Here is a 23,531-nt window from a genome sequence, read left to right on the forward strand (position 1 = left end):
ATTTATTTATTCATGAGACACACAGAGAGGCAGAGACATAGGCAGAGGGAGAAGCAGGCTCCATGTAGGGAGCCCAATGAGGGACTCGATTCTGGGACTCCAAGATCACGCCCTGAGCCCAAGGCAGGCGCTCAACCACTGAGCCACCCAGGCGTCCCTCCTAACCCTTTTTCATCTCTCATCCCAATTCCCCTCTTTCTGAGCAGACAACCTTGGAACCTTCCCAGAACTAAAAAGTTGGTATTAACATAATGGTGTGAGGGGGTCGCTCTGTGCTTCATAGATGCCTACTTACCTCATTGGAGATGGGTGAGCATGCTTCTGCATGTTCCTGGCCCCTATATCAGGACTGGGTGGACTCTAACTAACTGAAAGACCTTCAGGCACCTCCCCCATCTGTATAGGGCACCTAGTAGGTTCTCAGCAAATACATGTTGGCTGATTGACCACCTCCTAGGAAAGACTGCCGTGTTAGCTCTGTGAAGCTTCAAAGAACCACATATATAGGCATGCTGGGAGGGAAAGTCACCTCTTAAAATGGACATTAATAGAATATGTGCAAAGATGTTCTCACCCAGCTCTTGGAACCCCCTGTTTTCTTTGCTCATGCTGTGCTTTCACATCCTGTTTCCCCTGCCTGGACACTCCACCTTCCCTGCCTGCCTGGCTAATTCCTACCTTCCCTATAATTACTTTGGGAAGCCTTTCTTACTTAACACCTCCTGCCCAAATTCCACACTTGCCAGATGGGAGGGAGCCCACTTCACAGGAGGGGCTTCTCTCCTCCTCTTCCGCAATAATCACTGGCTTGGCGGCTCTCCCTTCACATCCTGCACTCCTTCAAGGCAAACCTGCTTCCCGGCTAGCTTTGTAGCCACAGCGCTCGCTCGGCACAGTCAAGAGGGCCTAGTTATCAGTTTGTGGATGAAGGAGCAGACCCAAACCCCCAGTCGCCTAACTTTTGAGGAAACAGGTCAGGGGTAAAATGATGGAAAGCAACACAGCTAATTAGTTACAGACAGGCTAAGAGTTTACAGAATGGCTGCTGACTTCCTAGGGAGGCTGGATTTTATACCTTGATATACCAGACCTGTGGCTGGAATGGCCAGTTACAAGGGAGGCAGCCAAACACTGGAGCCAGACCAACTCTGCCACTTTCCACCTAGGTGACTATGGTCGAATGCCTTCAGGTGCCCATTTGCAAAAGACAGGTGATTGTACTTACCTGACCAGGTTGCTTTGAGGAGAAAGCAAAGACTTTAAGGGTCATCTGGGCGGCTCAGCTGGTTAAATGTCTGACTTGATCTTGGGGTCATGAGTTCGAGCCCCACATGGGGCTCCAATCTGGGCACGGCGCTCACTTAAAAAAAAAGAAGTTTGTAAAGCCCTGAGAACAGTGTCCGTTGCGTTCATGATAAAATACCAAGTCACATCACTTTCAACATGGACATGTGTATAAATCTTTAGGGGACTCTTGTTCTTTTTCTAAGACAAACCTTCTTCTCCACGTGTCATATGCCTCTTTTTCCCTTTTTCCTGGCTGGGTGTCCAGATTGGGGGGGACCCCTCTGGGTCAGGATTGGCCCAAAGGAGTCTACATCTGTGGGGCTCGCCTCAGGTTTTCGCCCCGCAGCCGTCACGCCTAATGCTTTGCTGCCCCCTTGTGGCCGCTGCGTGGAGGGTGCGCCGCTTCCAGGGCAGGGGTTTCTCCGGTTCTTCACACATGCGTGCAGAACTTCATACCTCCCAACAGAAACAGCACAAGAAACACCTCGTGTTTCTTCTGCTGGAATATCTCTCTCCTGACTTTGCCTGGCAAATTCTTCCTCGTCTTTCCAGAGCCAGCTGCGAGGGTCTCTGCCTGCTGAGATTTCTTTTTTACTCCCCTCTGAGCAGAGGTGGTTTGCATCGCCTCTGTCATCCAATAGCTGTTCTTTCACATCTTTCAAGTGGCGCTTATTATATTCTCCTGACATTTATTTTTGTGCTTGTTCCCCTGCTAGACTGTGGGCAGGGGCTGAGTCTGATTCGCCTGTGCCTCTTTGAAGAGGTGTTAAGTAGGCACAGAGGGATGATGGAGGTGGGAAGGTGGCTGGGAGGAAAGAGAGGAGGTAAGGAGAGAGGGTGAGAATAACAGTTATTTGAGCATTCTCTTTGTGCCCAGATATCTTGCAAGCACTTTAAAGATTTTATTTATTTATTTATTTATTTATTTATTTATTTATTTATTTATTTGAGATAGAGTGAACAAGAGAGTGAACACAAGAATGGGCAGGGGCAGAGAGAGAAGACTCCCTTGCTGAGCAGGAAGCCCGATGTGGGGCTCTATCCCAGGACTCTGAGATCATGACCTGAGCCAAAGGCAGATGCTTGACCCACTGAGCCCCCCAGGCGGCCCCTAGCAAACACTTTAGACGTGTATTCCTTTCGGCAACCTTCCACGGTAGGTATGATTATAATTACCCCAATTTTACAACCAGGGCACAGCAAAATTAGGCAGCATGGGTAGGTGCCCAATGTGGAGTTCAACCCACCATGCCTCCCATTGTGTTCTCAAGGGCACAGCATGGAGGGTAAAGGTATGATCTCAGAGGAACAGAATGAAAAAGAGGGGGGTGGGGACGACAGGTGGAGGCAGGAGGGAAGAAGCGGTAGGAAAGGATGAGGTGGGGCAACCACAGAGCAAAAGTGGAGAGGACGGGATGGGATGAGGTGAGATGAGGGTGCAGACGGAGGAGATTAGGTACATGGAGTGAGGATGCTAAGGAGGAAGAGGAGGAGGTGGAGGCAAGCTAGGATGAAGACAGGGTGTGGGAGAGGATGGTGGTGAGCAAAGCATGTCTTGGCGGTGTCATTGCTCATGTGGATGCTCCATCCAGCATCCTGACCTCTCAGTTCCTTCACTAGCCTGTCTCGAACATTCTTCATTCCACTTTAGTAAGCCACTCCTAGGAGCCTTATCATCACCAGAGGCTGCAGCACCTATGAAATAACTGAATCGAGCATCATGCTCTCTGATATGATCTCCTTTCCTTACGGTTTGTTTGCTCAAGCCGTTCACTGCAGCTGTTCTAGGGGCTCATGGAAGAACCGCTGGCCATTCCTGTCTTTTCGTTTTCCACCTTGGGTTTCAGGCTCATCACCAAATCCCTCCTTCAAAAGTGCCCCCCACTCCTCTTCACTGTCTGCCCTCTGCATCCTGCCCCCCCCCCAAGCAGCTAAGGACCACTGAGGGTGGTCCCCAGAGAGGTCAGCCTGTTGTCACTCTGTTGTCATCACTGACTTCAACAGGGTGCTCTCAAGTCAGAAATCTCAGTCCTGGAGCATCTGGATGGCTCAGTGTTTGAGTGTCTGCCTTTGGCTCAGGTCGTCATCCAGCAGTCCTGGGATCGAGTCCTGCATCAGGCTTCCTGCATGGAGCCTGCTTTTCCCTCTGCCTGTGTCTCTGCCTCTGTGTGTGTGTGTGTGTGTGTGTGTGTGTGTGTGTGTGTCATGAATAAGTAAATAAAATCTTTAAAAAATATTTTAAAAAAGGAACAAAATCTCGGCCCCCGGGGTCTAACACCTTTAAGCCTGCTCCTCAGGCTGCTCAGTGGCTGGCAGTTCCCTCGAGTCCCGGTGAGGTGGAGACAGAGCCATTAGGCAGAAGTGGCACCGCCTGCTGCATCCGGCCTGGGGGTGCATCTATCCTTGCTGCAGTCCCTTCTGTTTTCTTCGAGGACAGGAAATGTCCTTTTCTTTTGGGAGATGGTTCCTCCCTCTCATGCTCTGGATTCCACCATCCGGAGATGTGGCCTCAGTCCCCCTCTGACTTGGTCTCCAGCCCCAGCCTCTGTCAGTGACCAGGAAGGGCCTGCCCGGGGACTTCGTATGTATTTCTGTGCTGGGAACCCACAGAAGTCTGTGCCCAGTGTGACTCCTTACCTCTTAGACATCTGTGTGGCACTTCCTCAAAGACGCCTCATCGGACCTTCACCATTAAGTCAGGTGCCCTGATTATAACATCCGTCCCATGCACCCCTTTACTTTGGCCACATAAGCACAGCCTGTTTGGAATTATCAATTTATTGTGCATGTCTGTCCCTGTCATGGCTCTGTAAGCCCCATGAGGGCAGGGACTGTTCTCCTTGTTCACCCTGTAGCTTCTATAACAAGCAAAGTGTCCAGCCTGGAGTAGGTGTTATAAGTAGTTTTTGAGCAAATGAATATGGGAATGGGTGTGTTGTGGAGACAGGAGGGATGAGCAGGGAGGGAGGGTGGGGATGGGAGGTAGAAAGTGAAAAGAGCTGATGGCTAGTGTGGGGAGAGGGCAGTAATGAGGATGAGGTGTGCAGAGGTGAGGTTAGGGGTGGAGGGGAGAAGCAGGGAGGGGAGGACCAGGCAGAGGCATCTCTGTGCTGGGCCTGAGTGAGGCTGCCAGACCCTGAGTGGCTTCCCAGGAGCTCTGTCTCTTAGCCACGCTGCTTGAGAGGTTTGGAGGCCCAGCCCTGGGGCGGGGCTAGACTTTATCTTGGGGCGCAGCCCTAACCTCAGATGGTGACAGAGTGGGAGCGAGCAGGGGTTTTGCAAACCGTCCCGATTGCAGCAGGCCGGCTGCTCACTCTGGACGGCGGGTGGGGCCTGGGCTTATCTCCCCAGCGCAGCCCTAACCTCAGATGGTGACAAAGCGGGAGCGAGCAGGCGTTTTGCAAACCGTCCCGATTGCAGCAAGGTGGGATGGCCTGGCCAGGGGCAGCAGTGCTAGGTGTGGGGGGCAACAGAGGTTTGGGCAGTTTGGGGCCTTGGAGCAAAGTTTGGCTTGTGGGGTGTCAGAGAGCCGTTCTGTGTGCAGCCTGCCTCTACCTACCTCAGATCTCTGTTTCTATAAACCAAAGGGGAAGGCCGGAGCTCTGTAGGTGGGGCTCTCCCTGGTGGAAAGCCTGCTTTTTCCCAAGTCCTAGGACCCTTCTGCTACTCCAAAAGTCAGAATTGACAGCCAGTTGCAGCCATTTTGCTCTAAAAATGCCCACTCCATCTCCAGCAGGGTAGCTTCAGGGAACTCTTTCCATGCCACTGAAGTTTTTTCTGGGCCCAGGCCTGCTTATAGTGCCCATTCACCGACAGGCCAGTCGGGAGTCCTGTCCAAGTCAGACCATCCCTACTTGGGAAGAGTGCAGGAAAGGAGAAGTGTGTTTGCTGGGGGCCGGCGAAGGGGAGGTGCACAGGCCCTCAGCCAGCCTTGGTTATGGTTGCTTCAGGATCTCCCATACAGCCCCCTGCATCCCATAGCCCCCTCCCTGGCTGGCCCAGGGTAGGGGTGGAGGTGAAGGGGCCCCTTTCCACCCCCACAACCCCAACCGGGATCTTGCAACACCGGGATGGGGGCCCTGGGGGCCCAGGCGTGTGGCAATCCATGGAGGGTGGGGTGGGGAGGTGTGCACCAGCAGGGGAGCAGCTTTCACAAGCAGCCACTGCAGGACTGACCTTGGCTGGCTCACCTTGGGCAGCTTCCTCTCTCTTCCCGGTATCACCAAATAGCCTTCCTTCTCAGAGAGAGAGGCAGAGACACAGGCAGAGGGAGAAGCAGGTCCCTGTGGGGAACCTGATATGGGACTTGATCCTGGGACCCCAGATCTCACTACCTGAGCTGAAGCCCCAATCACTGAGCCACCCAGGTGCTCCCCTGCTTGTTTATTTGGTTTCCCCAAATGAAGTAATTAGTGAATTTTCTGAAGGTGCTTTGTAGAGGCGTGAAGGAAGGGTTTGGGGGAAAGCTGCAAGGAATGATGAAGTAACTGGCTAGCTCCATTACTGCGCCTGAGGCCAGAGGGCAGGGATCTTGTGAGAGGAGGCAGTGGAGGGTGCCCGTCCCTGACAGGAGAGAGCTGGGGGAGAAGCACTCGAGTTGACCCTCCTGCTGCCCTCCAATGTCCTGTCCCTCCTGGAACACAGCAGGATGACCCGGGGTAGAGGGGACCTAGAAGGGCAAAGGAAGACACTCAGTGCATTTGCTTATTGCCTTTATCTTCCTACACATTCAGCCAAGAGCTGGGTCTGTCTAGGTCACCACAGGGTTCTCAGCACCTTTCGAGGGCCCAGCACAGGCAAGATGCTCAGCAAATACTTGTTGAACAAATGACTTTGATCCAAACCAACTGAGGTCAGGTTAAAAGCCTCCTGCAGAAAGTGTGGCTTCTGGCTACCTGTCATCTCCCTGGGACATGATCTGCCAGAGGATCAGGGCATGCTCGCCACTTGTCATCATGCAGGGACCAGGTATGCTCCTTTCTCAGGGTGGGACTGTGATTCTTCACCAACCCTGGTGCCCCAGGCACCTGCCCTGAGGAGCCGCAGGGTGGGTGGGGGGCTGGGAGGAGACCCAGTCCAGAGCTGTGGGAAAGCAGCATGGGGTTGACGCTGAAGCCACCCAGGTCCCATCACCCAGAATCTTGAAAATAAGTCAAGGGGCAGTGGTCTCGAGCTGAGAGGAGGAAATCCGGAGGTTGAGTCACTTATCCTGTTCTGTACAAACCCCCCTTATGCAACCCGATCCCCCGGGCTAGGAAAGGGAGGCGCGGGATTCTCCCGGGCATCCACATAGACAGAGACAAGCACCTCCCCTTACGAACTTGGGAGGCCCCAAGGGTGAGGGAATAGAATTAACCATCCAGTGAGGTTCATATCCATCTACCCAGACCAGATCTGGGGCAGTGGATCCAGGGACAGATGAAGGAGAGGGTGCCTGAGGGACACAGAGGCAAAGGCAAGAAAGGAATTGAGTCCTGAGTGAGGCAGCCACAGTGCACATGGATGCCCGAAGTGTATGAGGTCTCTGTCGCTGGGGATGTGGCGATGGGGCAAGGGTGGGAGACAGAGTGGAGACTGGGAGGACCCTGTCTCTCTCCCTGTCTCAGAAAGCTATTCCTTGAGGGGCGCCTGGGTGGCTCAGTGGTTGAACATCTGCCTTGGGCCCAGGGTGTGATCCTGAGGTCCCCGGATCAAGTCCCACATCGGGCTCCCTGCATGGAGCCTGCTTCTCCCTCTGCCTGTGTCTCTGCCTCTCTCTGTGTTTCTCATGAATAAGTAAATAAAATACTTTTTTTAAAAAGGAAGTTATTCCTTGATATCTAACTCAGGCTTTCTCAGAGGGAGGCCTACAAAATCCTCAGTGGTCAAAGAGAGACTAGCGTGTCCTGTGGCTCACGTCTCCGGCTCTGTCCACCGTCCCTGGTTACTTACTGAATGGGACTGTCAGGCCCGCCCGGTGCTGTGTGCCTCTGTGGGAAGGCTGTGAGCATGGAGTAGAGCCAGGTGCCATGTGCTGATGCAGCAAAGGGACTGAGAAGCTTCAGGAGAACGTCTCTTATCCCCTCTGGCCCTCAGCTGCTTTATCTGTAAGATGCGGCTCACACTATCTTGTTCGTCTGAGGCCAAAGCCCACCAAGATGATCCTCTGAGGTCTCTTCCAGCACTTCTTAAGATCTGTGATTTTTTTGGAGCTATTTGGCTCTGCCTCTAAGCAACCATGTGACTCTGGCTAAGTCCCTTTCTCCCCTTGAGATCTCAGTTTCCTCACCTGCAAAACGAGAAGTTTAGGTGAGATCCTGAGGTCCTTTCCGTGCCAGCAAAACGGAATAATGACGAATATTCATCTTACTATGTGCCAGGCCACGTTTGTGTATGTACATAACCACACTGTGAGGTGGGTCCTGATGCTACCCCCATGGTGCAGACAGGGAAACTGAGGCACAGAGAGAGGTAACTGGTTTGGGTCACACAAATAGTAAAACCTGGTGGGAGATGCAGAAGGAGGCTCTTGGGCTGGAGCTCTATGAAAGAGAAAACACTTAGCATGAGGGGTTTCACTGGCAGAAGTGGACTGTTCTCATTATCAACTTTCTCTTATACAAACAGGTCTCAAGGCCTATCCCACTGGAGTCCTCCCCCAAGCAAGTGCTATGGGGGAACCCCAGCCCCAGTGAATGAGGGACAATGAGGAAGCCACTAGAGGATGTCAGCCTGGTGGCCTCAAGTTGTAGAACTTGAGAGAAGGGGTTGAGTCCCGGATTCAGAACTAGGGGACCATAAGTATGGCAGAACCATCTGGAAGCTGACAGGAGCTTCCAGACCTATATTGCAAGGTGCTGGGGTTCTCAGGCCTAGGCATAAGGGACTGGGTGGTGCTGGGATCTCCCCACAAGCCACAGAACTCTGTCAGGGAAGTATCCAGAGACTGCTCCAGGTCCTGTGGGGTTGCAGGCATGGGGTATCTTCATTATCCGGACGGGTGGAGTGGGTTGGGGTAGGGGCAGGGGGAGAGAGGAGCAGAGTGGCAGACGCTTTGCCCGACCATGCGATGTGCTGGGGCAGTGTGTCTACGTTCTTGGGCATTCATTTAAACGGGCATGAAACCAAGAGGTAGCAGACCCAGCCACGTGCATTCTCCACCCTTGAAGCCCCCATGCCACACACGCACCCCCCTCCCCTGCCACCCCCAGGCCCAGTGTCCAGGCCCATTGCTGAGTCATAGTGCAATTTTATTCAGCTACAGAATCATTATGCTGGCATCTGTCCTCTCCCCGGCCACCCGCTGCCAGTTGTCCATGGTCTCTGTGTTAGGCTTGGCCCGTGAGGGGCTCTAGGGCCTCAGCAGGGCAGGATCCCAGGGTCAGGCTGGGCCAGGGGGGCGGGGTGGGGTGGGGGGCTGGTGTCACAGTCTGCCAGCCGGGCTCAGTTGCAGGCCCCCACACCCTTGATGAGGTTGGCAGCCTCGGGGATCTGGCGGAAGAGGTTTCGGAGGGTGTCCAGCTCCTGGGTCAGCTGCTCCACACGACTGCGGAGGCGCTCATTCTCCGCCATGTACTCCAGCACCTTCTGCTGTGTCTCCAGGATGCGCCTCTTGGCCTTGTCCCGGCTCTTGCGCACGGCGATGTTATTTCTCTCCCGCCGCAGCCGGTATTCCAGGCTGTCCTTGTTCACCGCCTTCTTGCCTTTGTGTGAGGGGCCAGCCGGGGATGGTGCCTTGAGGAGGGGGCTGCAGGGGGGTGCGGCGGCGGCCACAGGGGCCTGGAGGGGAAGGCACAAAGGGACCGCAGGTGAGAGCTGGCCAGGCAGCGGAGTGGAGGCCGGGCGGGAATCCCAGCAGCCCGAGCACACTTGGGCATCGAAGAGATATGGGATCCAGAGCCAGCTGTTGGCTCTCAGGGAATGCCCAGCCGCGTGTAGAGGGTCCCCCTCTCTGACCAAAACTCCCCTTCATGTTCCCACATGGTCTGAGAACCACTTTCCTTCAATCTATCTTGAGTCCCTAGTCCTACAATCTGCAGGCATTTCCTCTTCTAGAAGCAGGTGGCAGAGAGACGGGAGGAAGGGGCTTGATGGGCAGCAGAGAAGCTGGTGGGACCTGAGGTCAGGGCAGGTCGGCTGGCCACAGGACCTGCAGGACACTCCGGGATTCAGCCACGCGCTGGGGTTCATTTCAGGAGGAGAGTGCCTTCACAGGGAGGCGCAGAGGGTTTGGGGGTGGGTTGGTCTCACAGAGCAACATCACACAGGGACCTGTTAGCATCGGTGGGAGCGCAGGGTCCCCCACCAGCACTGGGCCTCCCTCCAGCCTCCGGGGGGCGGGGACGAGATTTGACCTGCTCTTACCTTGAGGACGCGCAGGGGCTGGCTGGGTGCTGCCAGGGCTGGGGGCAGGTGCATGGCCGTCTGCCCACAGTGTGCCACTTGGTACTGCAGAGGATTGTAGCCACCACGGCTGGCCCCTCGGCTGCCCTCTGGCCCCCGGGGCTCCTCCTTCACGGCCACAGCCCTGGGGTCGTAGCTCCCTGGGCTGCTGTAGATGCCAGGCCCCAGCGCCTTCCTGTCAGGGCCGAAGGTATGTGGGGGGTAGGCGAAGGGCCGAGGGTCAGGCGGCAGGTAGTGGGGGAAGGCAGGGGTTCCGGGTCCCTTAAGGCCTCGGGCCTCAGGTGCCGGCTTCACCGCGAAGAGGTCAGAGAGGAGCTGCTCCTCCCCAGACTCAATGTAGGCAGAGAGGTCGATGGAGGCCTCATGCTCACACATGTCCCCCAGCTCCCCAGGCCCCGCTCGGCCCCCTGAGAACTCGAGTGGCTGCTGGCCAGCCCGGGGCTCACACTCATAGTAGGTCCCGTGGGACATGGCCGGCCCGCCCCCTCTGCTCCCCGCCCCTGCCGCCCTGCTCTTGGGGCACCCTCTGGGATGCTCTGTCTGCCCTCTCCCTAACTCCCCCTGCCCTAGATCTGCCCTAGATCTGCCCTCTCCTCTGTCACCCACTCCTGCGTGGCCTCTCTTCTCCCTCCTCTGCTGTTTGCTTTTCCTTCCTCTGTAGTCAATGTCTCTTTTCTCTTCCCTTTTTTTCCCCTCTCTCTCTCTGGGGTGACTCAGGGAGGGGCAGGGTGCACCCCGGAGGGAGGGATGCGGGGGCTTAGAGAAATGGGGCCCCTGGCCTATGTAGCCTTTGGGAGAGCTCTTTGGTCGGGGTCCAAGCCAGGGCTCTGAGATGCCTGGGAGCCGATGCTTCTGGGGATGCCTCCCTCCACCCCCTCTTGAGTCCAGGGGATTCCAGAGTCCTCGCTGAGGGCAACACCTCTCTCTGAATGTCCTTCTCCCTCCGACTTCCGAAAAGTTCTGTGCAGAATGAGGTGCCAAGTCAGAATGAACAGAGAAAACCTTCATCCAGTGCCGACCCCCAGCCTGAGTTGAACTCCTCCCTCGGCACGCCTCCCTCTCGGTTCCCCCAAGGCTGAGCTCCACCTACCCCGGGGGGGGCAGTCAGTTCCTTCTGTAGCCCCACCCCCAGGGCATTCTTTTGGGTGCAGGCCAGAGGGCGCTGTTGGAGGGGGTTCTAGTGATAGGTTCTGGGACCAAGCCCTACGTGGGGCCCTGTGGTGCAAAGCACGCTTGTTTGCTGCGTTTTCGTGCAGGGTCTGCCAAACCCAAACCGTCTTGTGCTCTAGCCCTGGGTGGCCCTCGAAGCCTGGCGCTGTTGCTGATTGCCAAGGCTTGGCTGAGGCACCTGCTCAGGACTCGGCCCCGCGCCCCAGGCCAGGCCGGCTGCGGCCCTAGGAGCGGACAGCTGCACCCCTCTGGTGGCTCCCGCGGCCTCTCGTCCAACTGCTCTGCGCGGCCAGAGCCTCAGGCTGGCACCTGCCCCTGCGCTGGCTGGTCCCGGGGCTCTGCCTTGTTTCCTGTGCCTCAGGCTGCAGGGCTCCAGCGCTCACTGCAGCTCGGTTTGCTGTCTTTCCTTCTGCATGGCCGTTCTCTGACCTCGATGCGTGTCTCTCAGGCCCACTTCCTCTTGTGAGGCTTGAGAAGCCTTCTGTTTTGTCATCGTCTCTTCCTGGGACTGTTTCAGGGTCTCCAGGAGAAGCCTGTGCTCCACGCCTCTGATCTCATGCTCAGCCCCTTCTCAGACCTTCCCTTTTCTTTCTCCTCTGGGAACTGCCCACTATCTCCTGTTAGAGGCGCTGCTCTGGCTCTGTTTTTACTTGTAGACCGTCACCTACAAAAGGGACGATAGGTCCGGAAAAGCAAAGGACACAGAAACGAGCTGCTGGCTCTTTTATCACGAGCAAATGCTGTGAGTAGCCGGTGGAGGCCAGGAGGTTTAATAAGTAGGGTTCACCAAGGCCCAGGCCACAGTGGCGATATGTGTGGCGTTGGACGCTAAAATAAAGTCTGCAGATGTAAACTGCCCTCACCTTGGGCCAGTTACCCCTCTAGTTAGCTTCTCCCTCCCTCCTCACCACCCCAGCTACCCCAGGAGCCTTCTGTGCACAACTGGAGATGCTCTCTCCCAAAGCCCTGACCTGACATGGGGAGACCTGTGTGCATCCTGGAGACACATCTCAGGGCCCGGATGAGGAGGTTTCTGTCTCATCTCCGTTTCAAAGGACCTTGCGTCAAACGGGTACCAGAGCTGAACGACTTCGGTTTGGCAGGAGTGCCTCCGGTGACCTCCAGGCGGCAGTATGGGTCCAGAATTCGGGACTTGAGGGGCTGCTGCGGTCTGGCAGCAGGTGGGCGGCAGGGGGCAGCCTTCCACAGCCCCGGCGAGGGCAGGCCCCTGCTGGGCCTCCAGGAGGAGGAAGGGGAATCCTGGCGGGGTGGGGGCTTGCAGTGCAGTTACTCGGGGTGTGGGCGAGCTGAGAAGACAGGCCAGGGCCCTGTCTCAACGCAGAGAAATTCTAGCCCTCTCCGATTCTGAAGGAATGATGATGGTTAAGGCCTGGCATTTTCTGGGGTTATGCTTTTTTGGTCATTGAAGCATTCACTTTTCCATGCTGACCGTTTCTCTGTGAGTTATAACAGTAGGAAGACCGAGGGCATTTTATCTTCGCCTTATAAAAGAGGGGAAACAAGGCCGAGAGGCTGAACCCCAGGCCCAAGGTCATACAAGGACGCAGCACTGATGTGGAGTGGGGGTGACGACAGGGCAGAGGGCTAATGAAACCCCCAGGCAAGAAGGGACAGGGAAAGGGGGAGCTGTGTGTGACTCACAGAGCCCTGTTTGCCCTCAGTCAGCTGCCGGGGGTGCGGGTGGTGGGGAGACTGCGTCAGTAGCCCGCGGACTGGGTACTGGGCGCTGGGCACTGGAGGAAGCAGGGAAGTGTGCAAACAGAGCCGCAGGAAATGAGAAAGGCTGGGGAGATAAAGGATCTCGGGGCCCTCACCTCCCAGGCTGGTGGCTGACTGACGTTGCTGGAGAACTGACATCATGTTTCCCAGTAACCGAGGGGTTTGGAGGGGGCAGGCGGCCTTCTGGATGTCTGGGCGGGGGAGGTGGGGGACTGGACAGGAACAGGGTTGGGAGGGCAGTGCCAGACAAGAGCTGGGGGTTGGGGGGGTTCTTGGGTTCTGTGGAGTTGCTCAGGAGTGGAAAGCAGCCCTTCCTGGTCAGCGGGGTCATTTTCTCCTTGCTGCTTTGGTTGCTGTTTTCCTTAATGGAAACAATGCATGTGTATTACCTTAGTGACTCTAACTCAGTTTAAAGGTCACCCTCTTCACCAGGTCCTTCCAGCAAGGAGGCAGCCAAGCGTGGTGGTGGTGGTGGTGGTGGTGGTGGTGTGTCACAGAGACCTGGGCCTAAATCCTGCCTCTGTCACTTCTCAGTTTGCTGACCCCGGGCAAGTTACTTATCTTACTTGTAAAATGGCAGTAGTAATATCTACTTTGTTGGATTGTTTAATTAAATTTTAGGGGGGAATGCCTGGGTGGCTCAGTGGTTGAGGGTCTGCCTTCAGCTCAGGTCATGATGGAGGGGTCCTGGGATGGAGTCCCGCATCAGGCCTGCTTCTCCCTCTGCCTGTGTCTCTTCCTCCCTCTGTGTGTCTCTCATGAATAAATAAATAAAATCTTTTAAAGAACCAAAAACTTTTCTTTAAGATTGTATTTATTTGTGTGTGTGTGTGTGAGAGAGAGAGAGAGCACAAGCAGAGTTAGGGGCAGAGGGAGAAGCAGACACCCTGGGGAGCAGGGAGCCCCCTGTGGAGGCTCTGGGATCATGACCCAGGCCAAGGCAGATGCTCAACCAGCCAAGCCATTCAGGCTCCCCTTTAATTAAACTTTGAATGAGAAAATGCATAGAGAGCAACTGGTCTCAGTGAGTGCTCAGTCTTTTTCTGCCCTTCCTCTGACCACCCCCTGTGGTTTTTCTGGGTGTTTTAAACAGACACACTATCTGTAGCCTCACCTGGGCATTTTTGGGCACATAGGTACCAGGCCCTGGGCAGGCACTGGGGACCTGGAAGATTCAGCTCCTGCCTGCAACAGCTCCCGCGGAGCCGGCAGTCAGCAGGGCCCTAAAGTGCACACGTATGTGCCAGGCACGTCCTTGCCTTCTTTTCCTTGTGGGCTCCTCGAGGGTAAGGTCAGATGCATTTTTTGGACCCCTTCAGCTGTAGTGACCATATTGCCCAAATTAAAATTAAGGGAAGGTGGATTGCCAAGTATGAGTATTTTTATGGAGACCATGGAACAAAGTATTTGGCGTCTGTGCTGACTTGGAAAACTCAGGGATAATTTGCTATTCTCATGGCACATAGCAAACTCCTTGGACACAACGGTCATCAGGTGTGTTGTGTGACTAACAAATGAAAGCTTAGGGAACCACAATTTCAGTGACCTCCAAATTTCCTAAGGTCTGAGCATCTGAATTCCTATCATTAAAGTGGCTGACAGGGTTAAGACAGGGTAAAAAATAAATGCACATTGTCCTGGGAGAGACCCACATTTGCCCATTGACCAGGTTAAAAAGATCAGCACGTGTCACTTTATGGGGGAGTGGGGAGCTCCTGCTGGTGGTGGCGGATAGGAGGAACAAGTGTCTCCACAGTGTGAGAAGGCACTGGAGAGGGCAATGGGGCAACATGGAGAATATGCTGGCAGCCCATGGAAAGGAAAAGTGTGTGTAGTGGGGAAGAGGGGGTTCAAAAGGGTGGATTTGAGACCTGGAGAACAGCCTCTTGCATAAGACTAGCCTCTGCTTGGTTTTGATTAGGTTCAATCCTCCCCCCCCCTTTTCTTTTTTAAGAAAGTGCTAAATAGGTTAAGTGACTTGCCCAAGGACACACAGCTGTTTAGTGGCTGCTGACCTGGAAATTAGAGCCAAGCCTCTGTGCCCCTGTGACTGGCACGCCTCCGGCCTCTAGAAGAATGCCAGCCACAGATGAGGAGTGTTGGGGCTGGCCCGGGACTGGGAGTGGAGGCGTCTTGTCTGCCTGTGTCCTCACGTATCCCAGATGGTGGAGGATGATGTCATAACAAACACCCCCCCCCCCATGTCTGTCAGAAGTGCTGTCTCTGGAGTACTGCCACCCCAGGTCAGGCAACAGGGAGAGCTGCCCACAAAGGAGGCACTCCAAGCAAGGACTGGGTCTAATCCCATCAACTTCCTCCAGCAATTAACCCTAAATCACCAGCAGATGTGTCCCTACTGTACCTGTTCCTTTGTCCTCACTCAACAGCCTTCCTAGTCCTTGACTAGACACGTTTCTCTCATTCGATTCCATGCAGCTGAGGGGACTCCGCCTCACCTCCTAATCCCTCCTGTCAAACCCCTTGGGTCTGGCTGGGTGCTTTCCTAAGTCCCCCTGGCATCTCTCCACAGGCTCAGCCTGTCCCTTCCTTTCCTACTTGGTGCCAGCTGCCCCAGGGCCAGAAGTCTTTGCCGAGCAGTTCTGGAGCCACTCTGCCTCTGCCTCCCCCCACTCAGCTCGGTGCTGTCCTCCACCTTCCCACCTGTGCAGTAACGCGGTTCTTCTCCCTAGCTAGTTTCCAGGCTCTCAATGCAGTGCACAGAGCAGGAACTTACTTAACACTTTGTGACTTCACTGAAGAAATGAGAGGTAGTTAAAAAACAAAAACCAACTCCTCCCCCCAAAACCTGAGAGATAGATGTTTGAATGTGCTGGCACCGGGTCCCTGGGACAGAGCAAGGGCTTTTGGGAATGTCATCCTGGAAGGAACCTGGCAACCAGAGACCTCCTGATGAAGATAGGAAATGCCTGGGGACTCTGTCTCAGAAGACCATTGAATTGTCACCACCACCACCTTCATTTCCATTTAAAATTTTATTACATCAAAAGAAAAAAAAAAAAAAACAAACCCTCCACAAAACAAACTCTAACTCTGAACCAACTCAACAATGGAAGATTATTCTCCAGGTATAACTAATGCCTTCCCCATCCCAAACAACCTTACATTAAAAAATCCAAAAGAAATAAAAATGCCAGCTTCAAAAATATTTATCCAAAAAGTAAGGCATTCACTTTATGAAACAAACAGACAAATAAACCCCAACAATTGAAGGAGGGATGGAGGTTGGAGGAATGAGAAGAGGGAACAAGAGGATGGTCCCCTGACCCGCCAGGGGCCAGCCCCAGCCCACCTGGGGTCCACTCAGAAGGGACCAGAACTCAAACTAAACCTGACATCTCACCAACCTTGTGGGGGTAGGGGTGTCAGGCAGGTGAGGAGGGAAGCTGGGAGAGCCAAGCAAGCCAGGAGGATTCCCCACATATTCTAGTCTAAGCAGATAGTACGCGGAGGTAGGGAAGGGGGGACTCCTGCTTAGCACAGCAGGTATGGCAGGGAGGCTGCAAGGCCCAGGGTAAACACGGTGGCCTTCCTCTGGAGGGCAGGGAAAGGCACCCTCTGCCCACAGGACGGCCAGAAGTCCATATACCAAAGAGAACGTGTCTCCAAGATGGGTACCTTCAGCCACTGCCCTTTCATCCTGCGTGGGAGGCTGTCTGAAGACAGGGGGGCAGCGGTGGGACCAGAAAGGGGGGTGTTGGGGTTGGGGGAGGAAGAAGGAACTGGCCTTCAGAAGACACTCCCTCCCCAGTCTCCGAGGTTAGGGGATGGGCACTTCTGGGAGGTGGGTGAGAAAGCACCCTCCATTCCAGGAAGGTTTTTCATACCAAGTCTGTCCTGAGGGCTAGAAATCAGGGAGTATTTTTAGGTCCAGTTCTTGGATGGGAGGCGATTTAAGGCTGATTTGGCTTGGCTTTCGGGCCTGAAGGGCTGAGGGAGCCCTCACACCGGTTGGTCCCACAGCCAAGCCGGAGAGGAGGGTGAGGGCATGATGGGGGTGCTGGCAGTGCTGGCTCCATGGGGGTATGTTGGGGGTGTAGCTGCAGGGGTAATGGAGTGACCGCTCCTCGGTGGAGCAGGGAGGGAGGAGGAGCTGAGCAGCTTTGCCATTAGGAGAGAAACGTCCACTACATTGAAAATAAGAAGACTTTCTGGCTTCAAGAAGCTTTGGCACCGAGTGGGGGTCAGGATGCAGGAGAGAGGGGCAGGGCTGGGTTTCTGCAATCTGAGCCTTTCCCAATCTGTTCCACAGGCCTGGCTTGGGGCTAGGAGGAGGGGGCAGTTCTCCTGCTCATTGGTCCATAGCTCAGTAGGGAGGTGGTGTCCTGACAGGAACCTTGCTCTGGACAGGGAGCCCAAGCTGGGGTGGGGGTATGTTACCATGAGGAGGGGGAGAGGAGAGGGTGAGAGGGAAGTATCGCTCTGATTTCTTGGGTCCCTAGTGAAGGGAGGGTGATATAGCTCTCTCCAGCTGACCTTTAATGACGACAGATTTGCTTGAGTCTGTCCCTCCCCAACTGATTCACTGTTGTTCTGTTCCAGTTCTCTGAGCAGAGGCCTCTGTTGGGCTCAGGAATGGGGTGGGGGGAAGGCAGTATTGAACTGGGCTCCCAAGGATGCAAGTGGAGGAGTGCGGAAGGCCCTGTAGGGTACCCCCAGCAGCTCCACACTTCTCCCACTGCTTAGAGCAGCCCTAGTGAGGGTGTTGGATACAGGCCCTGGTGCTGAGAGGCTGGTTCTTTGGGTACAAATGTCAATGTCTTTGTTTATAGTTTCTTATCACACACACCCAGGTCCTGCCCCTGCTTGACAGAAGCAGAGGTGTGTGTGTGTGTGTGTGTGTGTGTGTGTGTGTGTGTGTGTGTGCTGGGGGGACCTAGGCAGGAAAGGAGGGGAAGAGGGAGTGTAGGAGGGAGGAGCCAGCTGAGAGGGGATGGCAGTCCTCAGGGCTGGGGCTGCTCCTTGTCCTTGGAGGCAGTGGGTTGGTAGATGGGCTGCCGCTGCTCCTCTGTGTCCTCATTCGTTTCCTCTGTCCTCGAGCCCGCATCCATCTCGGGGTACACAGCCACACACATCTTCTGGCTCACCAGGGTTAGCGACTCTATGGGAGGTTACCCAACAGGTCAGTGCTGAGAATCCCACCGACCCGGCCAAGCAGACCTCAAGGCCTCACTCTGCTCCCCTATGCCAGGTGCTGCCTCAGTAGGGCTCCCAGTGTCCTCAGGAGACTCCTATTCCAGGAGACAGTCACCTTGTCTCCTCCTGGGTCTCCAGGCAGCCAGCAGACTGCCCTAGTCTCCCACCTTCCCTAAGCCTGGGCACCACCAGTTCGAGGCTCCCCACTGGCCTCTACTCAGAACAGCTCCTGCAGAATGGCTGTCAGGTTGCCTATGCCTCCAAGACTAGGGTCTGTGTGCAAACACCAGCAGTTCTCCTCTCCTCAGAAGTCTCTTGGGAAGGCACCCACCCTTTCCTGCTTCATCTTCTTCTCCAGAGCTCTGTGCACTAAGCCTAAGCCTCCTAGACCAAGAGACCTAACCCAGATGAGGAGATCTTCTAGCTACCCGGCGCCTTTAACAACTCACCAATGAAGTTATTGAAACACTTGGGCTTGTGTTGCCAGTAAACACCCAGGAAATAGACAGGCACTCCCGTCAGCATGATGGCCAGGCCAGTGCCACACACCACGGGCTCCGACCACAGGCTAAAGATCAGCAGGAAGGCCCAGAACAGCAAGTAGATGATGGGGAACAGCAGGTTGATCTGTGGAGCAGACGTGCTATTAGCTATGTGGACTCTGTGGCTCGCCAGAATCAGGGCATCCTCCTTCTTTTCAATCCACAGGGAAGTACCTTTGAGGGCAAAGGCTGGGCTTCACTCAGCTCTGTGGCTCCCACACCCTAAGCCCTGATAAATCAAGTGCTATGTCAATAAATATTGGTAAACTTAGGTACTGGGACAGTAGAGGAGGGGCAAACTAGGGAGGGAATGATCCTCACTGCCCATCTCTTTTCTCCTGGGCAGACTCAAACAAGGCCTTATCATCTATGCCTCAGCCAGGGAAGCCCATGGGGACCGATATCCTGATATATATATATATATATATATATATATATATATATATATATATACACATACATACATATACTGAGGACCTAAAGTGGAGGAAAGGTGGAGAAATGAGTGAGGGGCAAGAAGGAAGTGGCCTGGGTCTATCAGGCTCCTTCCCCTTCCCTGGTTCTAGGTAGGGCTCTCATCTGGGCGCCACATGGCAAATGTCCATTTTTCTTGCCAGGACCAGTCTCAATGTTTTTCTCTCAAGCAATCTGAGATGATGAGTCTGCCAAGCTCTGAGAAGGCAGGAAACCTACCATAGTATAAGGTAGTCTGGGGCCTTGATTTTATTCAGAAAGAAGCATTAGCTCTATGGGCTTGTTGGCAATCTTGTTGGCCACAGGTGGGAGTTACCAGTAGAGTCTTCTTCAAGACTCTAGATTCAGCTGCCTTTCTCTTCCTTGTCATCTCCTCTCAGAGGGTATGCAAGGGTTGGGAGAGGGATGGGTTATCCTACCTTGTCATCCCTCTAGCAGGCTTTCTAAGAGTGGTAGGAAGGTGGTGGTGGAAAACAGATTTGGAGAGCTGGAATTCCTTAGCTAGAAGAATCTTCTGGAAGGATCTAGTCTCCTCTGTTTCCAGAATAGGATGTTTCAAATAGCTCAGGGCTGTACTCTAATTTGCAGGAGATCCTATAGCGCTCTTGCATATTTTGTTCTGAGCAATCCCGTTCATCGCCATCACATAGTTATCTCTTGCAGCCATCAGTAGGCTCACCAGGCACCCTACTACATATAGGGCCATAGCAGTTTAAAAAGGGAGGCTCAAAAAAAAAATAAAAATAATAAAAATAAAAAGGGAGTCTCGTGGGGGGCTGCAGTGGGCTGGGAAGCTTCAAGGAAGAGTAGGAATATGAGGCCTATGTGGTCAAAGGTTCTAATTTGGATATAGGCAAATGGGAGAAGGAAACTCATTCTGGGATGGAGACATAGCTCAAGTGAACTCAGACACCTGGAGGGATGAAGAGGAGACTGGCTGTACCAGGGGGTTCAGGGAAATATTGGAAAGATAGGAAGCCTTGAAAAATCAACTGGAGTTCATAAGAGTCATAGAAAACAAAGGAACCACCTGATGAAAGTATCATTTAACCTAACTTATTCTTCCAGCTACAATTTGCTCTGGTTCTGTCTCCAGTGGAAAATGGAAATGGGGATGCCTGGGTGGCTCAGCGGTTGAGCGCCTGCCTTCAACTCAGGGCATGATCCCACGGTCCCGGGATCGAGTCCCACATCGGGCTCCCTGCATGGAGCCTGCTTCTCCCTCTGCCTGTGTCTCTGCCTCTCTCTGTGTCTCTCGTGAGTAAATGAATAAAATCTTAAAAAAAGAAAAGAAAAGAAAATGGAAATGCCGTCCCCATTCATACATGGCCCTTGCTGTCCAAAGGGTCTGCTCCCATCATAGGGATGGTAGATCATATCTGTAGTCAGCAGCTGAGAACAAGCTGATTAAAAATCTCAGCTGCCGCTAGGACCAGTAGAGGAAGGGGAAGGGATCTCAAGGGGAGGTTCTCGCACCTTGATAGGGCGGGGGATATCAGGCTTCTTCCAGCGAAGAACTATCTGTCCAGCAATTGTGACTCCATAGAAGAGGTAGTTGATGAAGCCCACATAGTTGATGAGTGTGTACATGTCGCTGGTGACCAGCATCAGCAGGGTTGAGATGCACTGTGGGGAACGGGAGAAGCTCATCAGTGATCAGTAAGGTATTTGGATGCTGGTGGAGCTGTTTACAGGTCAGGGGACTGCCTCTAGGCAGATGATGCTCTTTTATGATGACTGTCTCAAAATAGAGACTTTGCAGCCTCCCATAGTCACCCTGGCCATTGCTAACACCTTTAGTGCCAGGAAGTTCTTTCTCACTGTAGGAGTGATAATCAGGCACCCTTCACAGCTAACCAATCACGAAGGCCTTCGTCCTGTATCTAACATTCTGAAGCTCCCTCTAATGTACAATGAATGCACTTGATTCCTGAGAGTTCTATTGTCCTGATCTAACTGCTTCTCTGATGGACCAAAGTAATTTTCAATATTTTATTCAGGATCCAGAAAGAAAAAAAAAATTAAAAGACTCAGTGGGGACAAGTCTTCGCTTTTTCTTTTTACCCCCTAAATGATTCTACTTTGGGCCATTCTATCTTTATTTCTTCCCTATTCCAAGTTTCCTTTTCTCCATTTTTAGTTGCCGGTCTTCCTTTTTTTATGATTTTTCTTATGTACCTGTAACGATGGATTTTTTCAGCGATGTTGCCAGAGAGACAGACAGGCAGAGACTCCTTGGGCATGAAGACTGATGGGAGGGGTGGGGGTATATGAGACTGGCCAGGAGTGGGGGCCCGAAGCTGCGACCCTGTGGGTAACAGGTGCAGGGGAGAGCCAAGAGAGGAGGTTTCTTTCTGAGACCATACAGTTGTGAGACAGTCACCTCAGTCTGACCCAAAAAGATGGGAGAATGGAAATGAGCCAGGGTGAGAGCCTAAAGGTGTTTCAGGACTCAGGGTCTTTCCTTGTTATTTTTCTTGATATTCACACAGCCCATGTGTACCATCTGCCTGATTATCTAAGATTCAGTGAAACCTAGGAGTGGACTAGGAGGGTGACAGGGGTGTGCGTGGGAAATGTGAACTCCTAGCTTAGAGCAAGTGCAAAGAGGGAGGGTGTGGGTAGGCCTGGCAGGAGGAGAGGCCCTTACTGTGAAGAGCAGGGCTGGGATTGGGGTGCAGCGCTTCACGTGGATCATGGCCAACACGCTGGGAAGGTGGCCCTCTCTGGCTCCAGCAAAGAACAGCCTGGTAGAGAGAAAAGCAGGTCAGCCTGGGATGGCCCACAGACCACCCAAGGAAGCTCCCTCCCCAGCCCAGTCTCCCTTATCCATACCCATCTTCTGCTCACATAGGAGCATCTCCTCCACCCCAACCAGGTACCCACCTTCTCATGCACACTCCAGCCCACTTGTCACAGGACCCATGTTTATAAGTGCAGGTGCAGGCAAGCCAGAGGCAGCCAGTGAATAATGGATGGACTCTGGGTGCATGGAGACCCTAAGTATGGTCTGGGTCTCCTGGGGCTACTGATAATTGTGCCTTCCGTTTATAGGTCTCACAAGACCTTAGTCCCTTTAAAAATGGGCTTCCCCCATCCTCATGGGATATAGGTTCTTTGGTAGATGGGGACTGAACTGTCTGTCCATAGAAAGCCTTAAAAACAGTGATACTCTAGTCAGGAGGTAGTTGCCACTGCGGGGATGGAGAATGGAACCTGATGTGGGACTCGATTCCAGGACTCTGGGATCATGACCTGAGCTGAAGGCAGATGTTTAACCAACTGGTCCATGCATGTACCCTAAATATTTATATTCTTTTTTTTAAAGATTTTATTTATTTATTCATGAAAGACAGAGAGAGAGAGAGAGAGCGCACGCAAGAGGCAGAGACAGAGGCACAGGGAGAAGCAGGCTCCATGCAGGGAGCCTGGCATGGAACTCAATCCCAGGTCTCCAGGATCAGGGCCTGGGCTGAAGACAGCACTAAACCACTGAGCCACCCGGGCTGCCCCCAAAATTTATACTCTTAAGCTACTTTTTCTATTCCCAAATAAGCCATCTAAAGGAAATAGTTAGTGAAAGTTATATATAAAAGATCTTTTGATGATAAAATAAGATTGGAAATATCATAAATGCCCCAAAGTAAGAGATTGATTACATAAGTTATGATATATCTATAAAATGGGATATTTCACAGTCACAATAATGTTTTGAAAAAAAATCATCACCTGAGGACATGCTCACAATACAATGTCAAATGGTAAGAACAAGATTGAAAACTGTATGATTCCATACAGTATGATTCTAATTAATTTAGAAATTATGGTCATATAAAAAGATACCAACTGATTATCTCTGGGTGATGGGGTTATGAGTAATTTTAATTTTCTTCCTTAGGCTTTATTAAAAAATTTAATTTCTAAAGTAGATATGAAATTTTTAGTTGGAATATAAATGATTTTTTTTACCCTTTTTAAAAATTAAACTTTTTTGTGATAATTACAGACTCACATGCAGTTGGAAGAAATAATACAGAGAGATCCTAGGTATCCACCTTGTTTCTACTGGTAACATACTGCCAAACTATAGTACAATATCAAGACAGGATGTTGATGTTTAAAAGTTATTTTTAAAAAGATAAATTTTAACATAAAAGGGAGTCCTTCTTCCCCTTCCCCAGAGAAGAGAATATTATAAGCCATTGAGAGTCATTTACATATTAGTATGAATTAGACAGCTTTTTCTTTTCTCTAGGATTTTGTAGGGAGAAAGAAATACCTAAGGGGTAGGAGGAGGGAGATGGTGTAATGGGGACAGAAAGGCACAGAATCAGCACACTGTGTGTTCTGAAGAAAAAAAAACCCTGTCACTTCCTTTGTAATTTGTGTGTGAGCAGGAGTGGAACTAACAACAGCAGTTTGGCAGAAGTGTGGGAGTCCATTATGGCCCCAAGTGCATCACCTTCAATTGCCATCAACTACCTAGGCCACTGTTACTAGTTTCATGCAGCCACACAACATTGTCCCTCTATGGTGCAGCCTCATGCACTCAACGGAGCCCCAGGTGCTCTGCGGGCCTCATCATGCACATAGCCAGGGCCCCGCATTCACATCCTTCCTCCACATGCAGCCAGGACCAAGTGTGATTGTCCAGGTCCGACAGGATTTGTAAGTGTCAAGTTCACAAGAGACAATCCATGTCCTGCTAGCTGACAACAGAGGAGACGATGACATTAAGCATGACACACGCGCACACACACCCCTATTTCTCAGGAAGGGTCA

General features: G+C 52.9%; 2 protein-coding genes across 3 annotated transcripts in view; both read right to left on the bottom strand.

The window, feature by feature from the left end:
• Window positions 1-8,499: 8,499 nt before the first annotated feature.
• On the bottom strand, window positions 8,500-10,804 carry CEBPE (CCAAT enhancer binding protein epsilon). Of its 2 annotated transcripts, XM_038544206.1 has the most exons (3): window positions 10,589-10,804; window positions 9,631-9,844; window positions 8,500-9,045 (listed from the first exon to the last, which is right to left on the bottom strand). In XM_038544206.1, exons 1-3 carry the CDS (start codon window positions 10,675-10,677, stop codon window positions 8,710-8,712), a joined length of 639 nt encoding a protein of 212 aa, XP_038400134.1. In that variant the 5' UTR covers window positions 10,678-10,804; the 3' UTR covers window positions 8,500-8,709. The 2 variants fall into 2 exon arrangements, with proteins under 2 accessions (XP_038400134.1, XP_038400133.1); XM_038544205.1 differs by having other exon boundaries at window positions 9,631-10,738.
• Window positions 10,805-15,646: 4,842 nt separating this feature from the next.
• SLC7A8 (solute carrier family 7 member 8) overlaps window positions 15,647-23,531 on the bottom strand; it is a 49,722-nt gene continuing 41,837 nt past the window's right edge. The window contains 4 exon segments of the mRNA NM_001287169.1: window positions 15,647-17,698; window positions 18,183-18,360; window positions 20,226-20,375; window positions 21,400-21,496. Of these exon segments, the coding sequence (NP_001274098.1) occupies window positions 17,541-17,698; window positions 18,183-18,360; window positions 20,226-20,375; window positions 21,400-21,496 (583 nt within the window). The 3' untranslated portion in view covers window positions 15,647-17,540.

This window comes from Canis lupus, chromosome 8, assembly GCF_011100685.1.
Source record: "Canis lupus familiaris isolate Mischka breed German Shepherd chromosome 8, alternate assembly UU_Cfam_GSD_1.0, whole genome shotgun sequence".
Lineage (NCBI taxonomy): Eukaryota > Metazoa > Chordata > Mammalia > Carnivora > Canidae > Canis > Canis lupus.